Here is a 27,923-nt window from a genome sequence, read left to right as displayed (position 1 = left end):
GGTGGTGGTGTGATCATGTGACGCCTGCATTTCCGACACAACAATACAACACCGTATCAGTCTGCATTCACGCTCCCACTCTCCCCCCTTCCACGCCTCGCTCTCGGTATGGCGGACGGCGAGAGGTCCCCGTTACTATCAGATCTGGGAGATGGTGCTCTCGGCAGCGGTAACGGCGGGGTGTCTCCCGGTGCAGCACCTTACTGTGTGCCCAACAAACCACAGAGTGAGTATCCATGGAGCTCTCTCCTCCACCTTCAGCTAGCCTAGCTTACGTTAGCCTCCTCTGACTGAGCATTCTGCTCAGCCTGCTAGCTCAGCGGTGACAGTGACAAAGAAACAGCCTGTCGTGACCGTGTCTGTGCAGGATATAATGAGTATTTCTTTTATTAACATGTCCTGGGGATAAACTGTGTAGTTAAACAATCACGACGTGGGACTGAGGCTGAGGGAATTTGCCAACTAGCTAACCTAGCAACCGTTCAGTTAGCCGGCTAGCTAGCCCTTCTTAGCACCGGCAAACTATCGGCAAAGCCTCAGGTCTGCAGCTCACTGGTATTATCACTGAGAAACGTTTTATTCATGCTTCCTAATACATATTGTTGCATGCATTTCAACAACTGAATGTTGCGCACTGCACTCACAAGCTAGATAACTGTACCATTGAGCTAGCTAGCATCTGAGGAACACCTGATATGATTGACACATGAGACAGCCAGTATGGAGGTTGCTGAGGGATGCTGCAAGAGAGACTGCAGCCAATGGCAGCTCACGTAAGACGGGACCGTGTCTAAATCCAGTATTGGAAAAAGCATGAGATATGGCTCCTTATTGTGTTAAACACTGTCATTCACCCTGTTCGATAGAAATGTACAGCAGGTAGTACTGTAGGGTTGTCACTATACCAGAGTTATACACTAATATAAAAAAAATACTTGATACTTATTTCGATACCATGGCAAAAAGAAGAATTAGCTTTACACTTTACTTTTTTCTTTTTTAAAATGTATACCCTGCACATGGTGGTATTACAGAAAAAATAACTGAACACTGTCTGTTTTTTTACCAGGCTGCAAGCCAGATTACAGATAAAAAGATAAAGAAAATAAAAAATAAAGACTGAACTGATCATAGCTGCTCCAATTAATTGATTACTTGTCACCCACTAAATTTATCGCCAACTATTTGGATAATCAATTAACCGGTTTGAGACATTTTAAGAAATAAAAGTCAAAGTAAAGTCTTATGCTTCTAGACAAGCATGTAGAAGGAAAATCCATGGGCAAGAGAAGCAACAACTCTTGCACACTGTCCTTTACTTGTATATAACTTTTTAAAAGTTGAATTTTTATAAATTCAGATGCAATTAAAGGACAGAAACATTAAAGTTCTCAGATTCTTGCTTCTTAAATATAAAAAAATGTCATGGTTTCTTTAGTCCTCTATGATAATAAACTGAATATCTTTGGGATGTGGACAAAACAAGACATTTAAGGATGTAACCTTGGACCTTGTTTTTTTTTTTATGGATCAAATAGCTAATTAATTAAATAAGAAACTAATCAACAAATGAATCAACAATGAACGTATTTGTTACTTGGAGCCTTAGAACTGACGTTCTTCGATACTATTGAACATTAGTATTGTTTTAAACGTGATATTGAAGTATTGATACTTTTTACTACCTTATAGTGCTGTATGCTGCATCCGATAGATGAAACTGTCCCATTTACTTAATCATTATTTCTCTCATTTCTTCATGTCTCTTACACATACTAACACTCTTATTTGTTGTAACTAACCCGCTCCACATTCCAGGAGTGTTTTTCTTCTAAAGCTCCTTTCAGTTGAACTCGAGACCAAATCTTATTATCTTGTTAATCGTAACTTAATGGGCTTCTTGTCATGAGAATTGAGGCTCTTTTTCTCAGTCCATTGCGCAGCTCTTGTGACTGTGTTGTTCCCTCAACAATCCATTCATTTGCCACTGTTCGTATTACTTTTGTATTTATCATTCTTTCCCTTCCTTGTCTCCCTCCCTGTGCAGACTTCCCTCCGTTCCCTAGCCCCACTCAGCCTTCAGTGCTCCTAGGGGAGGACCCTCCGCCCTACTCTCCTCTCACCTCCCCGGAGAGTGGCAGCGCCCCTGTTATCAGCTGCAGGGTGTGTCAGAGCCTGATCTCTGTGGAGGGAAAGATCCACCAACACGTGGTGAAGTGCGGGGTTTGCAATGAAGCTACGGTAGGTTTCTGGAGGAATCTGTGCAGCCACATGTAGCACACACAGACCGTTGGTTAAAATAAATTGTGTGGGGGTTGCTTCACAGACATGGAAAATATATAATAACATAATATGGCCCACTGCAACTTTCAATTTTCAGAAAGTCAATGTCTGTCCATTTTAAGTTAAAAAAAATTAAGTTAAAAACTGTTGCTCTAAAAATGATTATTCCTGAGAATATCGCAAATTGCAATATCAGTCTTAATATTTGTAATTTAGTTGTTTTTTCAAAGTTGTTGCAGCCACACTGAATTTCTTTATCGGCTTTGTGAGACCTGGCATCGGCTGATGCAGATCATTTCAAAATGCCAGATAATAGATATGTGTCTCTTTGGTTTCTGCCTCAATACAGTGCTGCTAAAAGCAAAAAAAAAAAAAAAAAATCCAACAGCATCTATTTACAAAATTATTATCCTCATTACTAATCCACAGAGCTTACAGTGAGGCCACTAATAGTCCCTATAATCCCCATTAAAACATTTTTGGCCGTCTTTGGTAGAAAGTAGTTCCTGTGTGAACCAACTCTTTAAATGTACAGTCAATAATATTTAAACATCATGAGAACATCAGTGAATTTGATTATAATGATGGGCAGTCTGTATAAATTTTTACTTTTCATAGCAAGGGACACACAGCCTCCTAACTGCTGTAATTTAGTTCATTAAACATCAAAACATAAAGTGTTTATATATTTAATCTGGTTGGTTTGGTCAGGTGAGTGCGATGGCATTTAAACTTAAATTGGCACCAAACAATCAAATTGAAACTTGAGACTGTAAAGATGATACAAGTCCTCTTCCAAATATATATGATACAAATATTTAACACTTGTAGAAGTCGAAGCTAAACTGTCGCTCCTCACCCATGTTCTTATCCATTTTGCCTTGTTGATTTTAGGAATTCCAGCACAGTCTTGTCATGATGCAGCACTAAACATATCTTTTTGCATGCTCATTGTGGGTCCATCAATTAGACAAATAGACTAAAAGCACATGTAAGTGTTTATTAATGCCAGTGGTCAGAATAAATTGGACTTTATTTAACCATGCCATTAAATTGAATAATAATTTAGCATCACCAGTCAAATATTGTAAATAAGTTGCCTGTACATTCATACGACGTACTGCTTCTTCCTAATCAGAAATGTCTTCTTCTAAAAAATTTCTGACATGGACTGATTTGAGAAGGTATTTAGTTTAGACTGTAACTAAATAATGTACTGTAATTGCTCAGGTGTGACAAGACACAACAACAAATAATCAAATGTTGCACTTCTACATTATTGATTCACGAAAGATTGAAAACATGTGAAGGCAAATTTACTTATCAAGTTTAAATAATTTCTTTGAGGAAAAAAGTCCCACAGAGAAAAGTATCTAAATTATTTGGACAATTGGAGAGAGAAATAAAGCAGCATATAATTTTTAACAACTATCACTGTCGGTGGCTCCATGAGTGTGCATCACTAGTTATGCAGATCGGTGTGCAGATGGAAGAGAAAATATGTCCAGATGTACCAATTGGCAATATGAGCAATTTACAGATGGAGGAAGCATATGCATGAGTAGAGAAATATGTCCAGGCTACATGAATATAGACTGCTAGCTGCATCCTGATATAACATACAGATGAGGTTACATTTAGGCTAAATTTAGTCTAGATGTGCAAGATGAATCATTGGCATTACAGATGGTGTTTGCATCATATAGATATCTTAAAACCTGTATTGGCTCAGATCCAAAGATTTGTGCAGGAGTGTGGACAGGAGGGAAAATATGTAACTGTAATATGTGTGGGACAACAATTATTATTTGGTAGGTTTGATCAACAGGGTCTTTAGTTGTGTTAACTTCTTTGGGTCTGTCTCCCTTTGTTAATTAGGCTAATAAATTAGGCGAATTCTGACAAAATAATTTTTTCTAACTCAGATGTAATTGGACAGTTGAGGTGGGATGATATTTGATATAAGTAGTTGGAAGTAAACAATATAAATTGTTGTTTCACTGCCACAGATTTCCGTGTCAAACACTGTCTATTGCAGTTAATGGTTATAAGCAGAGCAGCAACACGGGATAGACTGAGATCGCAGAGGCAATTATTATAAACAGACATGTCAGATACAAAGTTGCAAAACTTAGTTCAGGCTACTACAAGGAGTTCTTAATTGGTTATGAAATTATCTCAGTTTACTACTGGCACCTCTATATGATCAACGTACGTTGACCAGACCATCGGCGAGAACATTGGCTATTTCTATATAGTTGTTCTTAATGCCTGCCACTGGGTCAGATTGTCCTTGAAAGATGAAACAAGCCGGTGTTTGCATTTTCCACGGCAAAGTTACAGTGAGTAATTTGTTAGTCGGTTAAAAAGACGCAGGAAGAGATTTTTATTTTTTTCATTTGTTTTCAAATCAGATTTTGTGGTTATTGCAGTGGAAAAGCTGCCGTTTCTGTTCACAGGGGTCTCCAAACTCAACAAAATATAAAAGTTCCTTCTATTAGCTTTAGTAATAAAGAAAATTAAATTCAAACTTAAATTCAGACTCATAATAGGGTCCATAGTAAGGTTGTCAGAAGTATTGATACTTTAATACTCAATGTTATGTGTTTAAAACAGTTAATTATAGTATTGAAAGTACTAAAGCTTTTTAAAAAATGATCTAAGTGCTCAGTCAAAACCTCTGTTCAGTTCAGTCTTTATTGTCCTCTCTGAAATGTGGCTTGCAGCAAGACCAGACAGTGTTCAGTAACTTTTTTTTGTACCAGCACTGTGTTCAGGTTCTTTCACTTGTCTGGTTGTAGTATGTGAGTAAGGAAACTACTTGCCTGAAGTCAGTATTACTTGCCCCTTTACAAATTGTTTTCCATCTTCAAGAGACTGAAAACAGCATTTTTTACCACTTTGCATTTTACTTGCAGTGGGAAAGCTTTATTGTTGAGCCTCGGTTGTTATGTTTAACAAAATAAAAGCACAGAAATTCATCTTTTAATTTTAACAGACCCTATGTAGGCTATTTTATCAGTGTTTTCTGGGCCTATATGAGCAGCTCTTCCAAGGGCTTTTGGTTTAAGTCTCTATGGCGCTGTTTTCTGACTCATCAAAGTGACACATGAAATTGTACATCACATGTCTTGAAGTGCCTCACAGGTGGGAACACCAGAGAACAAACAGTTGGCTGGCATTCGGCCATCTGGGAACCTGAAGCAGCAACCTCACTGCATCATTGTAAGCCACAGTGAGCCTCTGTATAACTACTTTTCCTGTAGCTGCACCGAAGATGAGCTATATGCACAGGTGTGCAGAAGGATCAAAAAAAGCTTTACATTGACAGAACCCATACTGAACTTGTGAAGCAACATATTGACCTTGTAATATAGTTTACAATAATCATCTAATCATGGATGAGCTATGCATGTGCTATGTGCATGAACGTGACCACATAGCAGGCTGATACTAAAACAAATATATTACAGGAAAGACAAAACCTATTTTAAATGGCATTTCACCTGTCTCCAGGAAGGGGAATTAACAGCAGGTCAATGTTGGTAAAATATGAAAGCGGCTAGTAGATCTCAGACACAAAATAATGATTTACTATGCAGTGGCTGGTGAATTTGAACATTTATCTGCCAAGAGCTAGTAGATGTTCACATTTTACAAGGTTAATTTCCCACCCTGTGTCTCAGAGTTTAAGTTAGATTTTTTTTTTCTTTTTTTTTTTAAGACTATTTGAGGTTTACTCAAAACAATGTAACATGGTCAGTTATTCAGTACCACCACAAAATCTGTTTATATATTTGACCTATTTGATATAGTATTTAATGAAGACATTTTTCCTAAGACCAAATCTGCAACGATTTAATATTAATTAATTAATTGTTAACTATTTTGATAATTGATTAATCAGTTTGAGTAATTTCTTAAATAAAAAAGGCACAATTCTCTGATTGCAGTTGATTATTCAGTCCCATATTTTCTTGATTAATAGTTGTTCTGCCTAGAAAATGTCAGAAAATGGTGAAAAATGTCAATAACCATTTCCCGAAGCCTAAGATCATGTCCTCTTGTGACATCTTAATGTTGTCTTGTTTTGTCCACAACCCAAAGATAGAGTGAAGAAAGGAGAAAATATTCACATTTAATAAAGTATGAAAATAATTATTGCAGTCCTACTTAAGATGGAAGGAAAAAGTAATCTTTTCCAGAACATAAATGTCATTTACTATATCTATCCACTCCTGTATTGTGGTGGGTTCATGAAGCAACCAGCACATCAAGATACCAAACATATTCATCAGAACACCTGGACTGAAAATGAACATTTCCTAAAATCAGTGTTTTTAAATTAATTTATTTTTATTTTTTTAAGTCTTCTGGGATTCCTCAGTGTACCACTAGAGGGAGCATAAGTACCACTGTACCACTATTTGAGAATCTATGGTTGAGTTAATAGATTTAGTTACAACAATGGCCTAAATAATAGATAATAAAATAATCATAGAAACTCGTCATTATAATGCACAGCAGTTCAATAGCAACACAAACCGTGGTCTCCAAAATGACCACACGGTTAAATCAACATTTCTCTGAAACAACCTGAGCAAAAACTGAACATTATAACCTTCCTGACGGCAGTATTTATTGCAGGATTGTTGTATTGGACTGCACCAAATTAATATAAATGTTAATGCTGACACATCTCTACAGTAAATGACAATGTTGATGATTAAAGGTGACTGAAAATAGGCAATCCGCTGTGTAATGATTGCTTGTAATATTAGTTTTTACTCCCTATCATTACCTCCCTCCCTGCAGTGCGGATACAAACTTTGACTCCCACAGCTGTTGTAAGTGAAATTGATAATGGAGGAGGAAACTCGCAGGGCTCAGTCTGATCTGGTTAGTCAGAGTTTAATGATGCAGTGGAGAGAACCATCAGCAGGACAGACAGCAGGATGTTCTATTAAGCCCAGAGGAAGGTGTGTGTGTGATTCCTATCGCTGTACTTGTGTGAAACACAGATTAAAGTTTCCATTCACTGAGTGAGCTCAAACAATGTCCTTGACAACCAATTCTGGCCTGTAGTATTATGTGACCGAGAGAGATGATAGAAAGTGGGTTGTACCAACAAGACATATACCTGCCTGGTTGTTATAACACACTCATACATTATGGCTTTTATAAGATAACAATTAAATGATTGTGGCATAAGTCAAATCAGTTTTGTAGAAGTATCGTGTATATGATGTGAATTCTAAGTACAGCAACAAAGGTCTTCAGATATACAGTAGGAGCCTAGAAAGTGCAACTAAGTTTAGAATTCATTTCAGTCTGCAAATAGAAATTAGTTCAGATGTATACATCTACAAATTTCTATGTGTAAACACATATAAGTTCTTAAAAAATTGGCGGATACTAAAATACCACACTTGAGAGCAGCACAATAAAATAAGACAACATAATTTAGAAATTCAATCTGCAGTCTGAAAAAAAGATGTAGGCTGAAGCTACAGCTTGTAACGCCTACCCCTTTAACAACACATCATATTTAACAAGGTAAGATCAAACAACAATAAAACAGACACAAAAAACAATTAAAATAAAGACAAAACAATACAAAAACAAAAGCTAACTTGCATCCTGTAAGTTCCTATCCTCTGTCCTTCTGTCATCCTGTTTTCATAATTGGTCAGTGCCTTACTTTTAAGCATTTGTTTAATGTTACAGTAAACAAATGCCATATTTGCAGTCTAATTTGGCGATGGTCCTCACAAATGTTTTTTTTTTTTTTTAACATAAAAATACCTCTCAGATCATACTGATGTTCTGATCATGGTTTGACTAATTTTAAAGTCAACCAAATCTTTTAAATTTTTATTTTAGAGCCTTTAATTTGACAAGTCTTCGGTTAGTTGGTTCTCAGAGTAGTTTTAACACAATTGTAATGGGTCTCTTTTTAAGTAGGAAAATTGGGTGGGTTTTTGTTTTAAAGAGGTTCAGAGGATCTCAGTGTTTTTTTCTCAGCCAAGGACCCTGGACAAGATAGAAAATATGCTGGGGACCCTCTTATGTATGTCCCTTGGAATTATTTGACATAACCCATTTTCTCCACACTAATACACTAATACTAGTTATGTGAAGGAATGACACAAGGGAAATGTATTAGAAATACATTAGACATGCATTAAAAGTGTTTGCATCATGTCAACACAGAATAGGCCATATATAAGCCATATTTAAGATACTCCTTATTACTGTATATTTCCTTACAGGTGTTTGTTGTTTTTCATCAACTTAATTTGTTGCAGTAGCAGCCAGTTGTTTCATCTTACCATCTCTGACTGACCACCTTGACACAACTGTCATGTATTGTAAATAAGAATTTCTAGTTCTTGATGATATGCCTGGTTAAATAAAGGCAAAATAAAATAAGAAGAGAACTAGTTTCCAACGTTAATGGGTGCCATGTGGGTGACATATGTTTGATTGGTGTCAGTATGGGTTCTGTCAATGTAAATGCTCATAGATACACACATATATGTATCTATTAAGAGTTACAGATTGTTAGATTAGGACATTAACTATTAACTGTTTTAGATTTAAAATTCAAGTATTATTTGTTGAACTTTGAAGACTTTTATAAAATAAATAAACATGTTATTGCATGATAATTTTAACTTTGAATCCTATCCAATTCTGGGGCCTAAACAATTTTGAAGACTTTAGCTGTATCTCCCTCTATAATGATATTTAAGTCTGAAGCAGTGCTAGATAAACCTGTTGTTTCGAAGGCCTCTACAAGGCCTTTAGTCTCTTTTCCCCTTGCAATATATATGTACTTTCTGCAAACAGTGAGGACTTGATGCTTGGTTTAGTTCAAATCACCTATTTATTTCTGATTTGTCATGTCGACCACAAGACTCAGCTCCTGATCTGTTAGAGACAATAAAGCACCAACAGTATTTTGGTTCTCTGCCTACAACTGCAGTGCAGCCCTTTCAGTAGGCTGTCTCCTAGAATACCTCTCTCCCTCACGTAGTTTTGGTTAATTCTCGTCCATCAAGAATAATTGGCTTGTTATCTACTCCTATTCTAATGCGTTGTTCTACTGTCTTCTTATCTCTTCCTCCTGCGTGTCTCTGTCTCCCTCTGCAGCCCATTAAGAATGCCCCAGCAGGGAAGAAGTACGTTCGCTGCCCCTGCAACTGTCTGCTCATCTGCAAAGTCACCTCCCAGAGGATCGCCTGTCCCCGACCATATTGGTGCGAAATTCTTTCTCTGTGTGTGTGTGTGTGTGTGTATGCTCACTATTGTAAGATTGCAAGTTCACAGTGTGTCTATGTGAGAGAGAAGTGAAGCAGAGGAAACAAGGTGCAGTGGGAGCAGCAGTCCCTCAATTAAGGCTGTGCTCCCAGCACAGTTTACATGCAGTGCTCAGCGAGCTGGATGAGGAAATAACAGCCTCATTAGAACAGCCACATCATGTGTTTCACCTCAGCACTATTGTCCATATTTAAAAGACGTGCCTGTATGGGTCATATACAGTAAGGGTTGTGTCGGGACAGGTTTTATTCAGGAATGAGGATTATGTTGAGGGTTTCACTTTCAATCTAACTAAAAAAAAAAACATCACAAAATTCATGTTACATGTAGCTGCAGTGTTTCCACTATATGCAGCAGCAGCAGCAGCAGCAGCACAGAGCTGCTAAATGATTAGTGCTGCTGCTATATAAAAATCTCCCCTGCTATATAAAAATCTCCCCAAATGCAGTAAACTTGCTATCTCTACTTTAAGCAGCCAGAGTCGGGGACAAGTGAGGATTATAAATTGAACACTCTCAGACACTGCCACAGTTTTGCGGTTTCTTATGGGTTATTGGTAATTGGAAAGGGCTGCTGGTAGCAACCAAGGCTCTGATATCTAAGTTATTACAGTGAAGTTCAGCAAAGACATGGAGTCAAGATGGAACAGTCCAAAGGTCGACCACTCCTCTTTATGAAAGGGGGTCCCCTCTGTTATTTAACTAACTGCATTATTAGAGATATTTAATAATAATAATAATAATAATAATCTTTATTTATAGAGCACTTTTCAAAATTCACATTACAAAGTGTGAATTTTAACACATATTAAAAGGATCAGTAGTTCAGTTTAATCTTACCCTAGTTAAAACCTAAATGATTACTAGGGTGAGATTTATGGATTACTAAAATAAAAGTGGCTGCACCATGGAGATGAGTTCCAAGTTAACTCTACATAAACACTAAGTAGTTACACATACCCCTAAGGTAGGTTTAAATCTTAAAATATTACAAAATTATGCTTACTAATGGTAAAACAGCAGTTTTTCTGCCACACAGCATATTTTTTTTTTCATTAATTGCTGCCATTTTGCAACACAGTAATCCAGTAGAGACTTAATTTATTGGTATGATGTAGTAGTATCAACCTTGTTTACTGCAATGGGCTAGGATGCCAAATGGTTCATCCCAGCCAAAAAGCTAAAATGGTCAACATGATGATGGAACTCTATCTTTGATTGTTGATTGGCCACTTGCCTTATGGCTTGATTCCACCAGGCACTGCTGCGCCATGTCCTCTGGATCTGATCGTGGCCATTCTACACAATACTTCTGATTCCAGCAGCAACAAATCCGCACCAGGTCTATTTTTGATGGATGTCTCGTCAATCTGCACAGGGCAGATTGAGTGGGCAGGAGGTCAGACACAGAAACACCATAGAAAATCTGGTCAATTTTTAAAATAAAAGACCCTGTGCAGTCTTGCGATCATAAAAACAGACAAAAAAGAAACTATATAGCCTACTTATCCATGGTAGAAGCCTAAAAAACAAGGAAAGACCAAATCAACAAAATTTTAGCAAGTCAACATAATCAGGCCACCACGATGCTCTGCTTCTGAAATGCTGTTGGTGGGGCCTGCAGCTGTGTGGAGAATGGTGCAGATGTGCCGTGCCCAGTGGAATCAACAGGTTAGTTATGACGTTAGGTCCAAATTAGTTGTGCCTTAAGTATTCGTGTTGCAAACAATTTTAGTAGCTGATTTAGATACAAACTAACAAGTAGTTACTGAGCCTTTTATGTTGACTTTATGCCCCAACTTAGTAAAGAACTTGCACATAGCTGGTGCAACCCAGTGCAGGTATCTTAAAGACCACTAATTATCCAAAAATGCTCAAATCCACTCAATGCTAACTCACTCACACTGTTCAGCAATGACTTTGCCATTACATTACATCAAATCGCTGTCAAATTTCACATTGAATATCTCCATGAGTTTCCTCCAAGCATGACTTCTCCTGTTTGTAATAATCTGATCTGGTCATTGGTTCATGAACGTTGTACTCATTCAGAGAATATGAAACTCCTTTTCAATCCTGCACCGACGATTAGCTTTCCATTAAAAATTAATGTAAGCCTAATGATTCGTTTTTGGTGTGAGTGCTATGACATGAACATAATTCTCAATATTTTTTTTCAATACATGTTCATTAAACAGCTAACAGAAATTCAAACATATATTAACTCATTTATTAGAATTAATATTTGAATGTAATTGTCGACCAATCTGGCATAGACTACATAGCACACACACATACATTTTTTCAAAATGTAATCCCTGTTTAAAAAAAAAAAGCAGGAGTTATTTAATTTCATTATTGTAAGTTTCAAACATTAATGTATTTCATTATTAAACAAAATGACAGGTAGCACAGGTAAGGCAGGAAAATATGGAACGAGAAGAGGAGGAGGAGGAGGAGGAGGAGGAGGAGCAAAATGAGCCACAGGACATAGGCTGTCTGGGTGGGTCTCTTAAAGCACTTTATTAAACGTAATTTGATGTCTACAACTGTGCACAAAATGTGTCTAAAGCCCTTCTCATATCAGCAGATGAGCAAAGTATCTTGTGGCAGGCCGGTGCAAAATAAAACTCAACGCATTTCAGCACTGCTGCTGGAAAAAAAAATCCTGGGGGAAACACTGAGCTGCTTTAATTATGTATTTTCCTGCAGAGGAGCTACTAACCAAATCCACACATAGCAGATTCATTCATATTATAATATCAGACAGCAGAATGAGCTCACTAGCCTCTCCCATGAATTATAGTAAATGTCTCTTGTGTCCGGTGCATCAAGAAAACATTACTAGGTTGCTGAAAGTTCAAACACAGTTTGAGAAAGTAAAGTTTCTGTCAGAAAATTAGCTCAACAAAAAGCGACTTAAAAAAAAACAACATTTAATAGGCCAAACAGACACCAATGTGCTGTATAAAAATCACAAGGCTGATGTCAGTCAGTGAAAATTTATGGCTTTGGCAGCTCATCTGAACATCAGGCTGCTACAGCCTAGTGTAATTGGTAAGACAGATAAGATTCCTTGTTTATGCCTGAGGCATAAAATGTGCAAGAGCAACATTTTTAGCCATCTTTTTTTCTTTTTTGGTTATTTCTCTGCTGCTAAATGTGTAAATGTGTTTAATTTTAAACTGTACATCACAAAATCTCTTGTCATAAAGATCTGAAACACATAATTCATGCGTCAGATCATAAGGAAAGACTGGAGGCTAATTCAGGTTTGCCTGAACGTTATAAATAAATTATATAAATATTCCACAAGTTACCCTTTAACCAGTAATTTGCTTTGACATATCATTCCTCAGGAACAAAGCAGGAGTCTTATTCGTATAACAGGTTTCAGTTTTAACTTTCCTTAAAAATATTGTCTCTGGATGGTGGATTTTGAATCACAGATGCTAACATTTGTTGGCAGAAAAACAACAAACTTGTACCTTCATAGGTGACTTGTGGGATTCTGTATGAAACTGTTCACTTTTTTGTTTTATTAGTTATACGAAGGTTACCTGTTTAGTTAAAATGATGCCAAAAGGTTGCATATTTTTCCTACATGAAATCACCCTACTGACTTTTTACTCCAGTGTCACTGTTTTGCATTCAAACCAGACATGCAGAATAAACTAGACACATCTCTCTGTGCTGCTGTTTGATCACTGATTCTGAGCTACTTTAGTTCTCTGAGGAAGATAGTTGAAGAAGAGCACAGTCAGTGGTAATAAGTGGACTGTGAAGCCATCAGCCTGTCCACACCATCAGAATGAGATAGTTGCTCACATCATCAGGCAGTGATTTATTAGCTTGCACCGAACACTGGATAATATCTTGAGACATTTGTGTTGTGAATGTTTACTTTGTGTTTCTGTCTCTTTCTAGTAAGAGGATAATTAATTTGGGTCCAGTTCATCCTGGTCCAGCCAGTCCTGACCCCCAGCCAGCTGGAGCCCGAGTCTCTTGTGGACACTGCAGCAACACCTTCCTGGTAAAACACTCTCTCTGCTCCTTAAAATTCCATTATGGAAATTCTTGACCTGTCGCAGTACATATAACAAAATAATCTGATCTTGAAAGGTCTACTTCTTTGCTTTTGGGGCTTTCATTTGCATCTCATAGTCTTCATTCAGCCAATGGAGCTGGCCAAGGTTGAAAAAGATTTGCAAATCATTGTATTCAGTTTTTATTTCAATTTCGCTCAATGTCCCAACCTTTGAGAAATCAGGGTTGTAGATCAAAGTAGTTTCAGAATTGATGATAAAACTCATTGTTCCATGCAACTGTTGACTTTTATGTTCTCAGAATCTAAAATGATAGTACTTCTTATTCTACTTATTCTTATTCTACTATAGTACTTCTTATATCTTACTTCTTGTGTATGCAGGTATGTGTTTGAGTATAAACATACACTTTCTAACTGGGGTATATTTAGAGGCCATAATATATCAATTACAGCTGGTTTTACACACAGGGCCTCATTAAATGTTTCATTTCCTAGACCTCTGACCTTTTTTTTTTTTTAAAACATTAATTTTCTCTTAAGGGTGCGCTAAATGTTTCTGGAGGAACTTTGTGTTGTCAAATACCCTTTTCCCCCAAAGTGCTGGGAATGAATGATCAATTACTTACTAAACTGTAGACTGTAAACTGGCCAAAGTCTCCAGTCACGAGCTAGATTTTCTCAGGCCTGAAAACAGAGCCAAGAAGAAGAGCAGAAGTCTAGTTTTTTCTTAGACCCCTTGAATTATATTATTCATAAAGGTTACTGTGGAACTTCTGTTCAACGATGCCAAAAATGAAATACCTACTCCAGCTTTAACCTACTGTATATGTCTACTAAATGTCATGGGATTCCTATCAAAGGTTTTAAGATATATTGCTAAAATACAGAAAAGATTACTAAGCTCTCAGTATCAAGGTTTTACTGTTTGCCAGAGTATGCAGTATAACTGTATTTAGAAATTCTGAAGGTGTAATTTTCAATGCTGTCATAAATACTCTCCCCTTTCCATTAAACTGATCCAGAGATGGTGTATTGAGGGGATGTATTGTAGTGCACAGCATGGACACCAGAGGTCAGTCTTTACTGTTAGAACAGGCAGCTGAGCTGAGAAAGATGATGACTGTGAATGGTAGGGATAACATTATGGGACTATTAAAAAAAGAAAAATGTCTTTTGGTTTTAGTCCTGATCCCAGCCAGCACAGATGAAGCTTTGCGCACTGGTTGTCTCAAGAATGGTGTGGCTAAAGAGGGTTAGACTCGTCGAAGTTGGCTTATTGCATATTAGACGCACAATAAACCATGATAAAATTCCTGATGGTTAGTATTACCATTATCATTAAATGATTACTGCATTTTGAAAATCTGTCCACCATCAACCAAAGTCTGCAACAGTCTGCCAGATGCAGGTTTTTTGCAGGTCCTTAAAATGTCTTGAATATGACTTTGACAGGTCTTAAAAATTTAATTATGAAGTTAAAGTTGCGCTTATAAAGTTGGAGCATGTAATGGTCATTTGTTTGAAAACATTGTAAACAACAATGTGCCGTTTAAAATCAAGGGAGGTTTTCAATATGAAACTTGCTCAGATGATTTCTGTGTATCTATCAGTACTATTTGAACATTTTCTGTGCATTTTAACAAAACCATGATGATAATGAAAATTTTGCTCTCTATAGTTATGATATAAAATTGTCATTCTGTTTCATCTCCAAAACAAAAGAAATACAATACAATCAGGCCGAAAGACTGCTATGATTTTCAGAGCAGATTTAAAAAATAATAATTTGACCCTCACATTGGTGGCAATTGTAGGTTTTATTTAAAAATCCATTAATTGATTGCCCTTATCAAGCTCTGTGATAATCACCAGGAATTACAAAATCAGTAATCATTTATTTATTATGTGTCTGGCACAGGTCCCCACCTCTCCACGCTCCCTGAGAAAGACATAACCAATAAGATCACCTTCACTGTTGAGAGCCAAGATCCAATAAAAATGTTTATGAAGCGGTGATGCATTACTCTGCAAAACGACTGAATAATAAAACTGTTTGGGCGTTTTTGTTTTTGGCTTTCGAGCTAATCTTTTATCATCATTTTGTAGCAGAAATATCTTGTGACAGTTTCAGAAGGCCTGTGAGGTGTGTTTGTGAAACTTAGTGTAGCACAGCCAGAAAAGTGAATTATTGAAAAGCCCAAACATCATAGCGCCAGGCCAAGTAAATGTTGAGTTACCGGTGTGGATCAATAACCCTATCAACTCTCTGCTGATATATTTGGACCATTTTGTGCTAAAGGGGAAGTGAAATTTTAACTTACTGCTCCTTAACAATGTGTGGGACAGCTAAAGATATTTTGGATATATGGTGGAAGAGACGAGCACGGCAGAGTCGGAGAAAGAGAAGAATAGAGTTATAAAAGAGGTTAGATGGATGGTTCGGGGTGTTTAGCATTCAGTCGGACCTTTCCTACCTGCTTAAAGACAGGGCCGCTGATTGAAAATACAAATCTCTGCCCTGGGTGGCGTCGCAGTGATCCTTTTGTCGCAGATCTGGTGATAATGTTCTCTGTGCCTCCCATACAGAATGTTTTTTCAGAACAAGAATAATGTACAGCATGCACAATGCATTCTGCTCTGCAGGGTTTACAAATGTATCACAACCCAGTGTTAGGGAGGGAATAAATGTCAACACCCTGAAAGAAGATGATTTTTCGTCCTCATTTTTTGGCTGGCATGCTGCGGCTGTTTGGCAAGAGAACTGTGATTGGTTGTCTTAAATTGCTTAAAATATGTCATCAATCCATTAATGCAGCAGCAGGCGTGTTTAAATCCACAGTTCAATTTAAAGACCATCTGTAATTTGACAAGGAATTCATCATTAAGTTGTACGTTGCCTCCATAAGAAACTTACTTGCAGTCAAAGTAGTAGCCCCATCAGTGCAGATTTGCATTTAGTGCTGAGCACAATTGCCATCTAATCAATTGGTCAATCAAAAGAAAATGAATCAGCAGTAGATAATGTTGGATAAGTGAGATGCTAGATTTACATGCCTGGCATGGCATTTTACTTGTGCCAGGCAAGCGGGCAGTCTTTATTGTTGAGTCCTGCACTCCTCAAATTTGAGAAGCTGAAACCAGCAAATGTTAGTGTTGAAGTGTCGAAAGACTTAAACTATTTTGATAACTGATTAATGATTAAAGTAACTTCTCATGAAAATATTGCAGAAATTGCTGTTTCCAGCCTCTCAGAAATGGATGTTTCCTGTTTTTCTCAGTTTATTATATTAAACCAAATATCTTTGGATTTTAGACTGACAAACCAAAATATTTAAAGACATCACCATGGACTATAAGAAACTGAGATGGACATTTTTCGCTTGAACATTGCAGCCCCAGATTAAGCACAACAATAATCTGAAGTCTTTGTTGTTATTTGATAACTGCTATCAAGTAAAACAATTGACAGTAAAACTTGACTTTGGGCAGGTGTGTTTCTGTCCCACTTGATTAATCAGGCAAATGGAAATAGAAACAATAATGGAAAAAAGTAAAAAAAAAAAAAAAAAAAAAAAAGCTTCTTAAAGGTGAATATTTTCTGATTTCTTTACTCCTCTCTGAGTAAACTGAATATCTTTGCATTGTGGACAAAACAAGACATTTGAGGTTGTCATTTTGGGCTTTGAGAAACAGTGATCAGTGATCAGTGCAGCTGAGTGCTGAGTAGAATTTCCATGTAATTGATTTGTCAATCGACAGAAAATGTGTGAAGGTAATTCATTCAATACTTGCTGCCTCCAAAGTTTCAAGTGTGAGGAGTGTTGCTTTTCTCCATTTTATATAATTGAAAGTTTAATATTGCATTGGTGAGGGGGGAAAAGTTAGTTATCAACTAAACATAAGCTATTTTCATAATCGATTAATCATTTTAAGTAATTTCTGAAGGAAGAAAAGCTCTGTGATGGCAAACTGAACCTGTTTAGGTTGCTGACAAACAACAAACAAGACATCTGAGGTTATCATTTTGAGCTTTGGCAAACACTCATCAACATTTTTCAACTTTTTCTGGCATTTTGTAGACCAAACTACTTGATTTATTGAGAAAATATTACAAATATAAATACAAATTAATCAACATTGAAAATAATTGCTGAAGTAGCCCTAGTTTGAAGTCATCACCGTTAAGTCAGTGAAAGTTTCTTTGGCAGGTTTTACTTTTTTCTCTAGCATTTTACAGATTTTAAAGACGGGTAATGTATTAGTCAGCTGTTTTACTGCAATGCGCAGGTTTGATCTTGACACTCCAGTCAGTTAGATGGCAACAACCCTCATCATACTGGGCCCTTCACACTTCCATTAGTCATTCCAACGCCTCCGATCAGGTCACTAAAATAAAAACCTTGTGGCCGGGACAAACACATCAAATAAATCTCTAATTCCAAATGCAGTCGAGGACTTTGCACCTTTAACACCTTTCATGTATTTTCACTTTTCTATTTCCTGCACAGCTTTATTTTTTTTTTTTTAAACAATCTATTTTACACTATTTTACATTGCCTTTTGATAGAAAGTAACACATTTCTGATTATGAATCCATAGCCAGGTGTAATCAGCTGCAAAATAACTGGTATTTTATGTTAGAATGGAGGTCCATCTTAAATACATGTAATATAATACCGCTGCTTAGAAGTTTTGTCATCACCACCGCTAATAATTTGACAAAAACACGTTGGATTTCAGCTGAAGCTGAAAGTCACATGTCTTTCTCTTTAATTCCAGTGGACAGAGTTCACAGACCGGACGCTGGCCAGGTGCCCACACTGCAGGAAAGTGTAAGTAGCTATAAGCAATTCATCCATCATCTGATTCTCACTGTACATTTACAGTGTAGATTTACATCTTCAGGCATCCAGCTGAAGCTTTTACTGAGTAAAAAATAGAAAGAGTGAGTGAGCGGCCTCATGGTCTTTCTTAAGGACAGGACACACACTTTGTGAATCAAACCAATTTGTGCAACTTTGTCTCTAACAAGTGCTGCAACAGAGTTTCCTCACTATGTTTACATTCGTCTCATAATATCATGGGTTTTCTGATCCGCAAGATTTAGTTCCTCAGGATTTTCCTTGAAATTTGCTGCAAACCATATTTCCTATATGATCTATCTGCATAAGCTTCTTAACTCGGTGAGCAAAGTTATGGGACTTTAGGGACAGGAAATAGCTGGTATAATCAGATGTGATCTGCTGTATCAATTCTGTAGATTCTCCTATTATTATTTCAAGTATGGAAAATCTGTGATGTTACAGTTTGATACTGCAGTTTGTTTGTGTTTGCTGCCCTTAGAGGCACGTTTCTCGAATCTCTCACACAAAGCATCAGGTTGCCTTGCTTTTATCCTCAGCAGTATTTTACCTCCCAAGGTGTTGCAAAGAGCTGTGTCAGTTATGTTTTATGCAATACACAGGTGTGCCGTGACAGTCTTTATAAACAGCTTTAGTCATCAGACTCCAGAAGTTGGATTGAACCTGGACAGGTGCTGCTTACAGTTGAATTTCTGCAGCTCTATCATCACTAGGGCTGGCTATCAGTACTTGAAATAACCCAGTACCAAGTAGCATCAACACTTCTCCAGTGAAGTGATACTTTCAACCAGTCCTTTTTGTGCTCAGATCTAGAAAAAAGAGTATTTTTATGGTTTTGTTTGCCGCCAATCACCACAAATGTTCTTCATAAATAAGAAACTTCAAAAAGGAATTGAAAGAAGTACAGTGCTATCCTTACCACTTTAAGGGTACTGATATTGTAGTTTTTTAAATAATACCCAGTCCAAATCACCACCATCGTTCATGTATCATCTCAGCCTAGCACTTTCAGCAAGAGTGTATACATCCCCAAAATATACAAACTACAGATATACAGATTGTAATTTTCTTGGCCAATTCTGATTTTTTTTTTTTTTTTTTAATGACCGATCTAACAATTCTGATTTTCTGTGATTGGGCTGTAAATCATACGTTTCACCATGATATGATATATTTGTTCAGTCGCATTTATGTCAACTCCCAAAAGCAACCAAGTTATATGACTGAACTCTTCCAGACATTGACATGATGCAGGCATGCCATGTGATTTTCAAAATAAAGGTGTGTCTCAAAGTTGACGATATAGATTGATGTTTTCACTTTTCATCAGTATTATTGTATCATTGAATGTTAAATTGATATATTGATCCAGTTGCCAATATAGGGAATGGCTGAATTCCATGTAGCTGCTTCAGTTTCTGGGGCCTGGTATTGTGTCACAGAATAGATTAATATGATCAGTAATCCTACTATGACAAGTCCTAATTCCTGCTGTGAAAGAAAAACACGAGATCATATCATTGTGTTGTAATTAATTTCATTTTATAATTATTTTTCTCCACTGTTGGTCCTTCAGCTCCTCCATTGGTCAGAGGTATCCCCGGAGGCGAAGCTTGTGGTGTTTTCTACTCTGCTTGCTATTCAGCATCTCCACCGCCGGGTTGATGGTGAGTGGACGCCACCAGATGGAGACCTTTCCAGTATTAATAAGACATTATCAATAGCTGGCTGGTTGGAATTAACTATTTTTATTGTCTGAAAATGACAGAAACGTTGTTAAACTATTGTCTCAACTTCTCTAAATCTGTCCTCTCTTTTTAGTTTATAATGTCAAGTCTTAACAGTTCCAGACAAACCAAAGCTGGTAGGAAAAAGCAGAACAATTCCAATCTCTCTTTTTGTTGTTGCTTGTTTAACATGGAGGGTGTTCACCTCGCAGCTGCTGCTCTCCAGACACTCTGTGACAGGCCTCTATTTGTCAGTGAGATATAGCACAAACCTACTTTTAACTGTAAGCAGTGTTCAGATTGCAACACCAGCTTCAACACCCACTCAATAGCAGAACAGATTATATAATTCATGGCTAGTTTTGAGCTTCTGTTATTCTCTGATATTGTATGTGCATGTAACCATGGAAGGGTTACAATGCATTTTATATTTTTATATTTTTAGTTGTTGCTCGTATTTAAATGGTTCATGTACGAGTGCATGAGCAGACTAATCTCTGGCTTCTAGATCATTATTTTATATACATGAAGTAGAAAGTAAAAGGGGCGCTGGATGCTTAAATATAAACATGGATACACAGAGAGAACAGGGTAGTTGATACATTCTGCTTTATAAACAGCAGAGGGTGCAAGATGAGCATGAAATGGCGCCGGGCAGTATAGACACACTGAACACAGGATGCGTATGTGCCTGACTGCCAGCATGGAGAAGCTGTGTGCAGACAATAAATATGTTGTATTGACAGCATTACATAATGCCAGTGTAGTGGCAATAAATGTAACAGCATGGGAGCAGGTTTAATAAAAACCGGTTGTTTTAATTAGAAGAATGGCACAAGAGCACAGGATTTGACAGGTTAATCTCTACATTACATCAATAAATGTTACTGGCAACAACCCAGATCAAACTTCATTTCCAGGCTGCATTTAATTAGGAATAAGGAGGCAGCGGTTTCACAGCGCTTGAAGGTAGTTAAGAGTTGTGGGTAGTTAAGGAGATTCATCCCCATAACAGCTGTAACGTTGTGGAGCTGTGGTGTGTTTCCACCTCAGCAGCATGAGCTGAGAGATGCCAGTTAAAATGTTAAGGTCCCTGAGAGCAGCTCCAATCATTAAAACTTAAATTATCATTTATAGAAGAGGGAAGAAATTCATTAAAGCTGAGGTATGTTTCTTTGAAGCATATTTGATATTTTCCAGCCCACATGAACTTCTTTTGATCACCTCATGGTTAGGAGAATGAATGTTATGAGGATGTTAGGAGAAGTGTCATAACTGCATCATAAATGCATCATTTTCTATGTCAATGTCCTAACTGGCCATGAGCAATGAAGTGCTATTTTGTGCTGAATTTTTGTTAGCTGCCCTGTTTTAATTTGTTCCTATTGCTTGTGTTGAAAATGCTGCAAAATGGTCGATTTTATGAATATAAAATGAGGTATCTGTACCATACCATCACTAATAGCAACCTACTTTCTGCGGGCTATATTGTATGTCATTTTCAGTGAAGAAATATCACAACATGAATTTCTCAACATTTTCTCTTTATAAAGTACAAACTTAGTGTATTACTTTTCACTGGCTAGATGCAGAAACTCCTACTCATGCGATATGGTTATGAAAACTACGGGATTTGTGCTTTATGGAAACGATTACTTACATTTAAAACTCAAACTTGATAAATGGTGGAGACCTGTGTAAAATAGAATTATGTTATATTTTTGTGCAATATTAAGCCCCTTTTACACTGGACAAAAAACTAACACCCACAAACAACTGGCTTTTGTCTGTAGTGGGAAAGGATATAGATGGCATTCACTTCTGGGTCAAATGGCTCTGCAGTACTCATGGGTATTTATTGGATCCACCTTTGATTGGCAGCATTGTAAACTTGACACCAGGTGGACATGCTATTTTCACCCCTTTTTGTTTTTATCAGGAGTAACTTGGCGCTCTTATCCAGCTGAAAGTGAACATGAAACTGTAAAATAAAGCAGATACCTGAAAGTACAAATAGAGATCAAACCACAGAGATTCAGTAAGAAGCTACAGAAGTGTTGAGCTGAACCCAGACACAAAAACTCCTTTCTCTCTGCTCTCCTGAACAAATATGAATTCAGTCCCAGCTTTCCAGCGCACATAAGATAAAAGACAAAGACAAGGGTCAATCGCCTATTTTTTAGCAAGTTCATCTGTATTTCAGAAACTGTATAAATGTGCTAATTTTGGACACTGTTACTTGTCTACCCCTACTGTACTCTGCTTTATTATGCGTTATGTGTCATGCTGTTGTTATTTCTTGTTTTTATGATTTTATTGCCACATTTACTTTATTCACCATTACTTTCTGAAGCCATGAAATACATGTAGGTTATGTGAGCTGCATGTGGTGGTGGATAAAGAGAAGATGTGGGAGAGGTGTGGGAAGTGTAGGTGACAGGATATGTTTGTATGTTTTAATGTGTGGTCCTGAATTTGAAAGTGAATTAAAAATGATTTCCAAATGTAGGAAGATAGCAAGTACTTATTCACGTCTGTAGTCTGATCTGGAGCTCAAAGCTGATAGGTATGTGCACAGTGGGAAAATAACTTTTTAAAATATAAACATTCATCAGCCACTGACAGGTAAATGTTCTAATTTACCATTCATCATCATTATTTTGTGTCTGAAATCTACCAGCCACTTTAATATTTTAGCAGAATTTGGCAGGTGGCTGATCTTAATTTCTCATCCTGAGTACGTGGTTTGATTACGTGACAGAGGTGCATATTTTAGGGACAGAGATTATGCCATGCAACACAATAGTTGGATTCTCGCTTTCGGTTAGAATATAGTTTAACATACACAACACCTTATCTGGAAGTCTAATTTATGACATTCATAAGAGCAGTCTAACAATATATATGATGAAAGAATGCTTCCTGAATCAAGTCTCATAATTTCCTTTTGACTTGTTATACCCATATTAGCTTTGCTCTGCTGTTGTGACTTTGAAACAAGAATTCATATTTCCATATTCTCAGAAAATCCCTGTGGGTTCTCTCAAAGTCACTTTTGCCATCTTCATTAAATAATTTTCTTCTGAGCAGCTGCACACTTAATACTTGATGGGAAAGCTATTTTCTCTCTTACCCCTCAGTCACTCTTAAGTACTGAATATGTGCTCTTCCATGAAAATTTGTGCATTTCATTCAGTAAAATTCAGCATCAGTCTGGCGCAGGTGGATTAATCAAGGACTGTGGATATATAAAGGGCACTGAAGGTTTCAGTCTGTTTTGTATGAAAATCGCTCACAAGAGAGTCTGTATTTGCTAAGAAAAATGTAATGCTGTTATAAAAACCAGACTGGTTCATATTTTAAAGGGATAGTTTGAATTAATTGAAGTGGGGTTGTATGAGGTACATCTGCAGCTAAGAAAGATCTGTTAAAAAAAAGCCACCAGATTAGTTCCCCTGTTAAATTCTAATGTTCAGTATTAATCAAATGCACAGCAATCTTTAATGGCCTACTATACAGAAAAGACTACAATGCAGTCTTCTGATCTTTTTCAGGACCGTCTTAAATGTCAAGAAGCCCCTGTACTTTTCTGACCAAGGGGTGTCCATCAGCAACAGACATAACCATCTGAATATCTCCTAAAATCTACTGTAATTTACAGAGCCATTACAGAATGGAATCATCTGTTACATCACATCATTAAAAAAATACCAGAGCCATTTTTAAAGCTACTGCAAGGTGTTTTTAACTGGTAATGAGAAGTCACAATTTCATAGTGTTGCTCCTAAATGACCTGCAGAAGAAAGCAAGACCATCAGCAAGAAGTCTGTTTCTATGCAGCTATTCTTAATAAAACCAGGTTGGATTCTCTGGCTGGAAAAATGTAAACACAGATTCACTTCATCTGCTTTCACAAAGTTACAGTGTTTAGTATGTTCATCAGTTAAAAAGAAGCAGGAGATTTTTATTTAGATTTATTTTTATTTTTGACGTTATAATGTGGTTATTACAGTGGAGACACTACTGGTCTAAAATCAATATAATAGTTCCTTTTAGTAGCTTTAAAGGGTTAGTTCACCCAAAAATGAAAATTCAGTCATTATCTACTCACCTTCATGTTGACTGATGCACTCCAAAGCATCTCCTGTAGGTATTACACCGCCTGTCGATATGTAGCTCATACAGCCCCACTTCAAATGATCAGAACTATCCCTTTAACTATAAAAACTTTTGATATTTAGCTGAAATTTTGCACAGATTGCAACTGCATAAATGGGTAACGTAATGAATGCACAGCACATTTTCAAGTCTAATTGTAGCTTTAATTCACTGTTTCTTTCCATTCAGCCTGATTGGACTCGAGCTCGCTCGTTCTAATCATCATCAGACACTCGCAATGTGCTTTTAATTCCCTTAAAAAACCTTTTCAGCAACATCTGATTTTCTGAAACTTCCCTCTGTCTCTCTTCAGGCTGGGACGTGGGTGAAGGCTCAGACCTACCAGGGGATCTACGCCTCATGGGCTGTGCTGCTGCTCCTGGTTCTCGTCACCCTGGCTCGGGCCTTCTACTGGGCCTGCATGAGGGTCAGCCAGCCTCTCCAGAACTTCACATAGAGCCCCCTCCCACTCTGCCGCACCTTCTTCTTCCCACCCAACCCACCAGGCAGGAGGAAAGATGGCTTTAAAGAAAAAGAAAAACACACAAAAACAGAATATTTATTTAAATCCAACTCCAGAAAGAAATCCTCCTCCTCCTGTTCCTTCCCTTTTAGTCAAATGTGTTTCTAAAACTGGATGGCGGTGGCTGCGACTGCTATATATCTATCGGTAATTATGATGACGCGTATAGCCTAATGTACTGTTTATCTGTTCTAATCTCGTGGCCAGTGTGGGGTTCATTTTAACATTATAACAATTTCTCTTCTTCTCTTTCCCCCTGCGCTGTTTATAAATTTTGGATTCAGTCTGTGGCACATCTGTTGCACTCCAGCAACCTCTAAAGATGAGGGCTTAAGGTTAAATCTTAGATGTGAATATTGCCCTCGTTTTCGTTTTGGGGGTCACTCCCTCCTCCAATCCTAATTTGACATTAGGTTTAGCATTTAACATTTTTTAAAACTGAGAAATTATTTTGTAAAAAGCGGCGATGAAGTCAGATGAAGCTAACGAAGCGATGCCAGTAGAAGGTGATTGGCTGGAGGGACATCGGCCTCCTTTTGTGAATCAAAAGATCAAGTAGGTGTTGAAATGTCTGAAAAATTGGATTCAGCAGTACGTGAAGGTAGGCTATGATGTTTCTGAACTCAATGTTTATGCTGAATTATCCCCTGGGACTGACTTTGATCCAAAGCAGCTTGAAAGCCTTAAAAGGATGTGTGATAGAAGGATTCAACACACACACACACACACACAAACTCGAACACATGCACACGTGCATACATACACAGCTACATGAATGCATACCGGCACACAACAAAAGGAGGATGCTCTTTCAGAGTTTCAACAGCTCAGAAACCAGTTTGTCAAAGGCATCCCAGCCTCCCTCTTCAAAGACAGACCTGCAAACAGATTTTCTCCATACTGTTGTTCTTAGTGGAGAAAAAGTGACATGCATGCCGCTTTGCATTAAAAGTATGGATGTTTTATTCTGCTCCCATAAGAGTGTAGCAACTTCTACAGCTTTCTTTTTCTTACATCCAAACTATAGCCACTTTTTAAATCGTTTTATATTTTTATTATATATTTTCCCATTATACCTCTATGCCAACTTCCGTCTCCAGTTGATATATCATAAATGGCTAAATGAGGCTTTATCCACCCTCCCATTTTCAACAGACAGGTTTACATTATTGCATTCGTCTCTTTGCTTTGACCTCAGTTGATTTTGCTTTGGTCTGCCTCCTGAAACAGACCAAAAATATTAAAGAAAAAACAACCAGACCCATTTGCTGTTACAGCATCAATATCTGCCTCCTTATATCCCCCAAAAACGTGTGAGTAAGAGGTGTGTTTTGGAATTAGTTTTCCTTCATACAAACTGCACCATGTTTGTCTCAGGAGAGTAAGACTAAGACCTGAATTTTTGAGGCCCGTCTGTGTTTTGCTAACTGAGGTTCAGGTTCTGTGAAAGCAAACAACAGTAAGCCTAAAAAAAACACAATGTTTCAGATTTTTAAAGCTCCTGCTCCTGATCCTGATTCTTCACAATAAAAATCCCCCATTATTTTGTTACCTAAAGGCATTTATGAAGCAGTAAAATCAGGAAGTGTGGGGTTTTCACGAGCAGTAACTATACAGCTGGAAGTGAACATGAAACAGTAAAATAAAGCTGATAACCTTCAACGTATAAACAGCGACGCAGGAGAGAAACTTAACTCGAAGCCACAGAGATTCAGTTAGAAGCTACAAAAGTAATGAAAGCTGTTGACAGACTTTTAAAAATACATTTCTCTCTGCTGTCCTGCACAGACACAAGGTTTTCTGGTGCCCATAAGGGAAAAAAAACAAGAACAATGGCAAACTACCTTCCAGCATTTTGATTTCATTTGGGGCCATTCGCAGTGAAAATATGTCCAGTTTTTGTCTTTGAAGACGGGGGCTGGTCCTGAGCTTTCCTTACCGATGGTTGCAGTCTGGACCATTCACCTTAAGGCCAGTGGAATATTTGTAAAGGAGGAAAGCTCTGCCTACTACACAAAGCTTCATGTGTCAGAATAGGTCAGTAACACAAACAAACACTACACTATACATTCTCACTCAGTGTAGGTCCCACAATGACTCTTCTGTGGTTCTGAATGTGGTAACATTACTTTTGTTTTATGAATTATGTAATTTTTGTTCTGATTGTAAATATATTTGTCGTTTATGTACAATGGAAGTGACTAAGCGAATTATGTTGCACTCCGAGCTTAACACTACTGCTGTGATCGCTGCGGATGTTTTACTTGTTGTTTTTAAGAAGGTTATTTTTGCAACTCTTCACCTGTTACATATTTAATGATTTGATGAACTACTAACCTAATAAGCCTCTGGACACCCGGTCGTGTCCAAATCTTAAACACATCAACATACTCACACACCAACAAAACATCACATTCCCAAGCAATGACATCTCTTTTTCTCTCGCACACAAACACAAACACACACACACACCCAGCACCTTATACAGTAGTGAGAAACACTGCATACACCAAGTAAAGATGAGATGAAGTTACCTTGATAGACTGAACTGAGGTCGCGGACAGTTCATATGGTGTCATGTTATTTATTATACACGCTGAAAAAAAGGCTCCTTTAACAAATAAGTCATTCATCAAGTCCTAAAATCTTATTTATTGTCAGAAAAGTCTGTTAAGGAGTGATATTATTTCACCTTTTCCAAGACTGGACCAAGGGCAATTGTTTTTTCCTTTTTTTGAAATCGATACAATGATTTTCCAGTTTCAAGTTATGGTCAGTGCAAAACTTTGGTGGAATCAAGTTTGGAAAAAAAAAAAGATTGTGGGACAAAATTTAAGATGACATGACTTGTTTAATAAGGCCTTCTTAGCAGTGGAGTGATCATGTTTTATCCATGACTGCAAAAGAAATCAATCATGTTAATGCCAATATCAAGAACCTGGCTGATGCTCTTTTCAGAGTTTGTTTACACACAAATAAAGACATGATGATGTACAAAAA

The 27,923-nt window shown here is 37.3% G+C and overlaps 1 protein-coding gene across 1 annotated transcript; it reads left to right on the top strand.

Annotated features, from left to right (window-relative positions):
• Positions 1 to 27,923, top strand: pip4p1a (phosphatidylinositol-4,5-bisphosphate 4-phosphatase 1a). Its single transcript, XM_084732114.1, has 7 exons — positions 1 to 226; positions 2,048 to 2,241; positions 9,439 to 9,545; positions 13,533 to 13,638; positions 18,433 to 18,485; positions 20,092 to 20,182; positions 24,714 to 27,923. The coding sequence occupies exons 1-7, from the start codon at positions 109 to 111 to the stop codon at positions 24,855 to 24,857; spliced, it is 813 nt and encodes a 270-aa protein (XP_084588240.1). The 5' UTR covers positions 1 to 108; the 3' UTR covers positions 24,858 to 27,923.

The sequence above is a fragment of the Lutjanus erythropterus genome, chromosome 12, assembly GCF_056507025.1.
Source record: "Lutjanus erythropterus isolate fLutEry1 chromosome 12, fLutEry1.hap2, whole genome shotgun sequence".
NCBI lineage: Eukaryota > Metazoa > Chordata > Actinopteri > Lutjaniformes > Lutjanidae > Lutjanus > Lutjanus erythropterus.
Note: the sequence above shows the minus strand (reverse complement) of the source record. Positions and strands in the feature narration are given on the sequence as shown.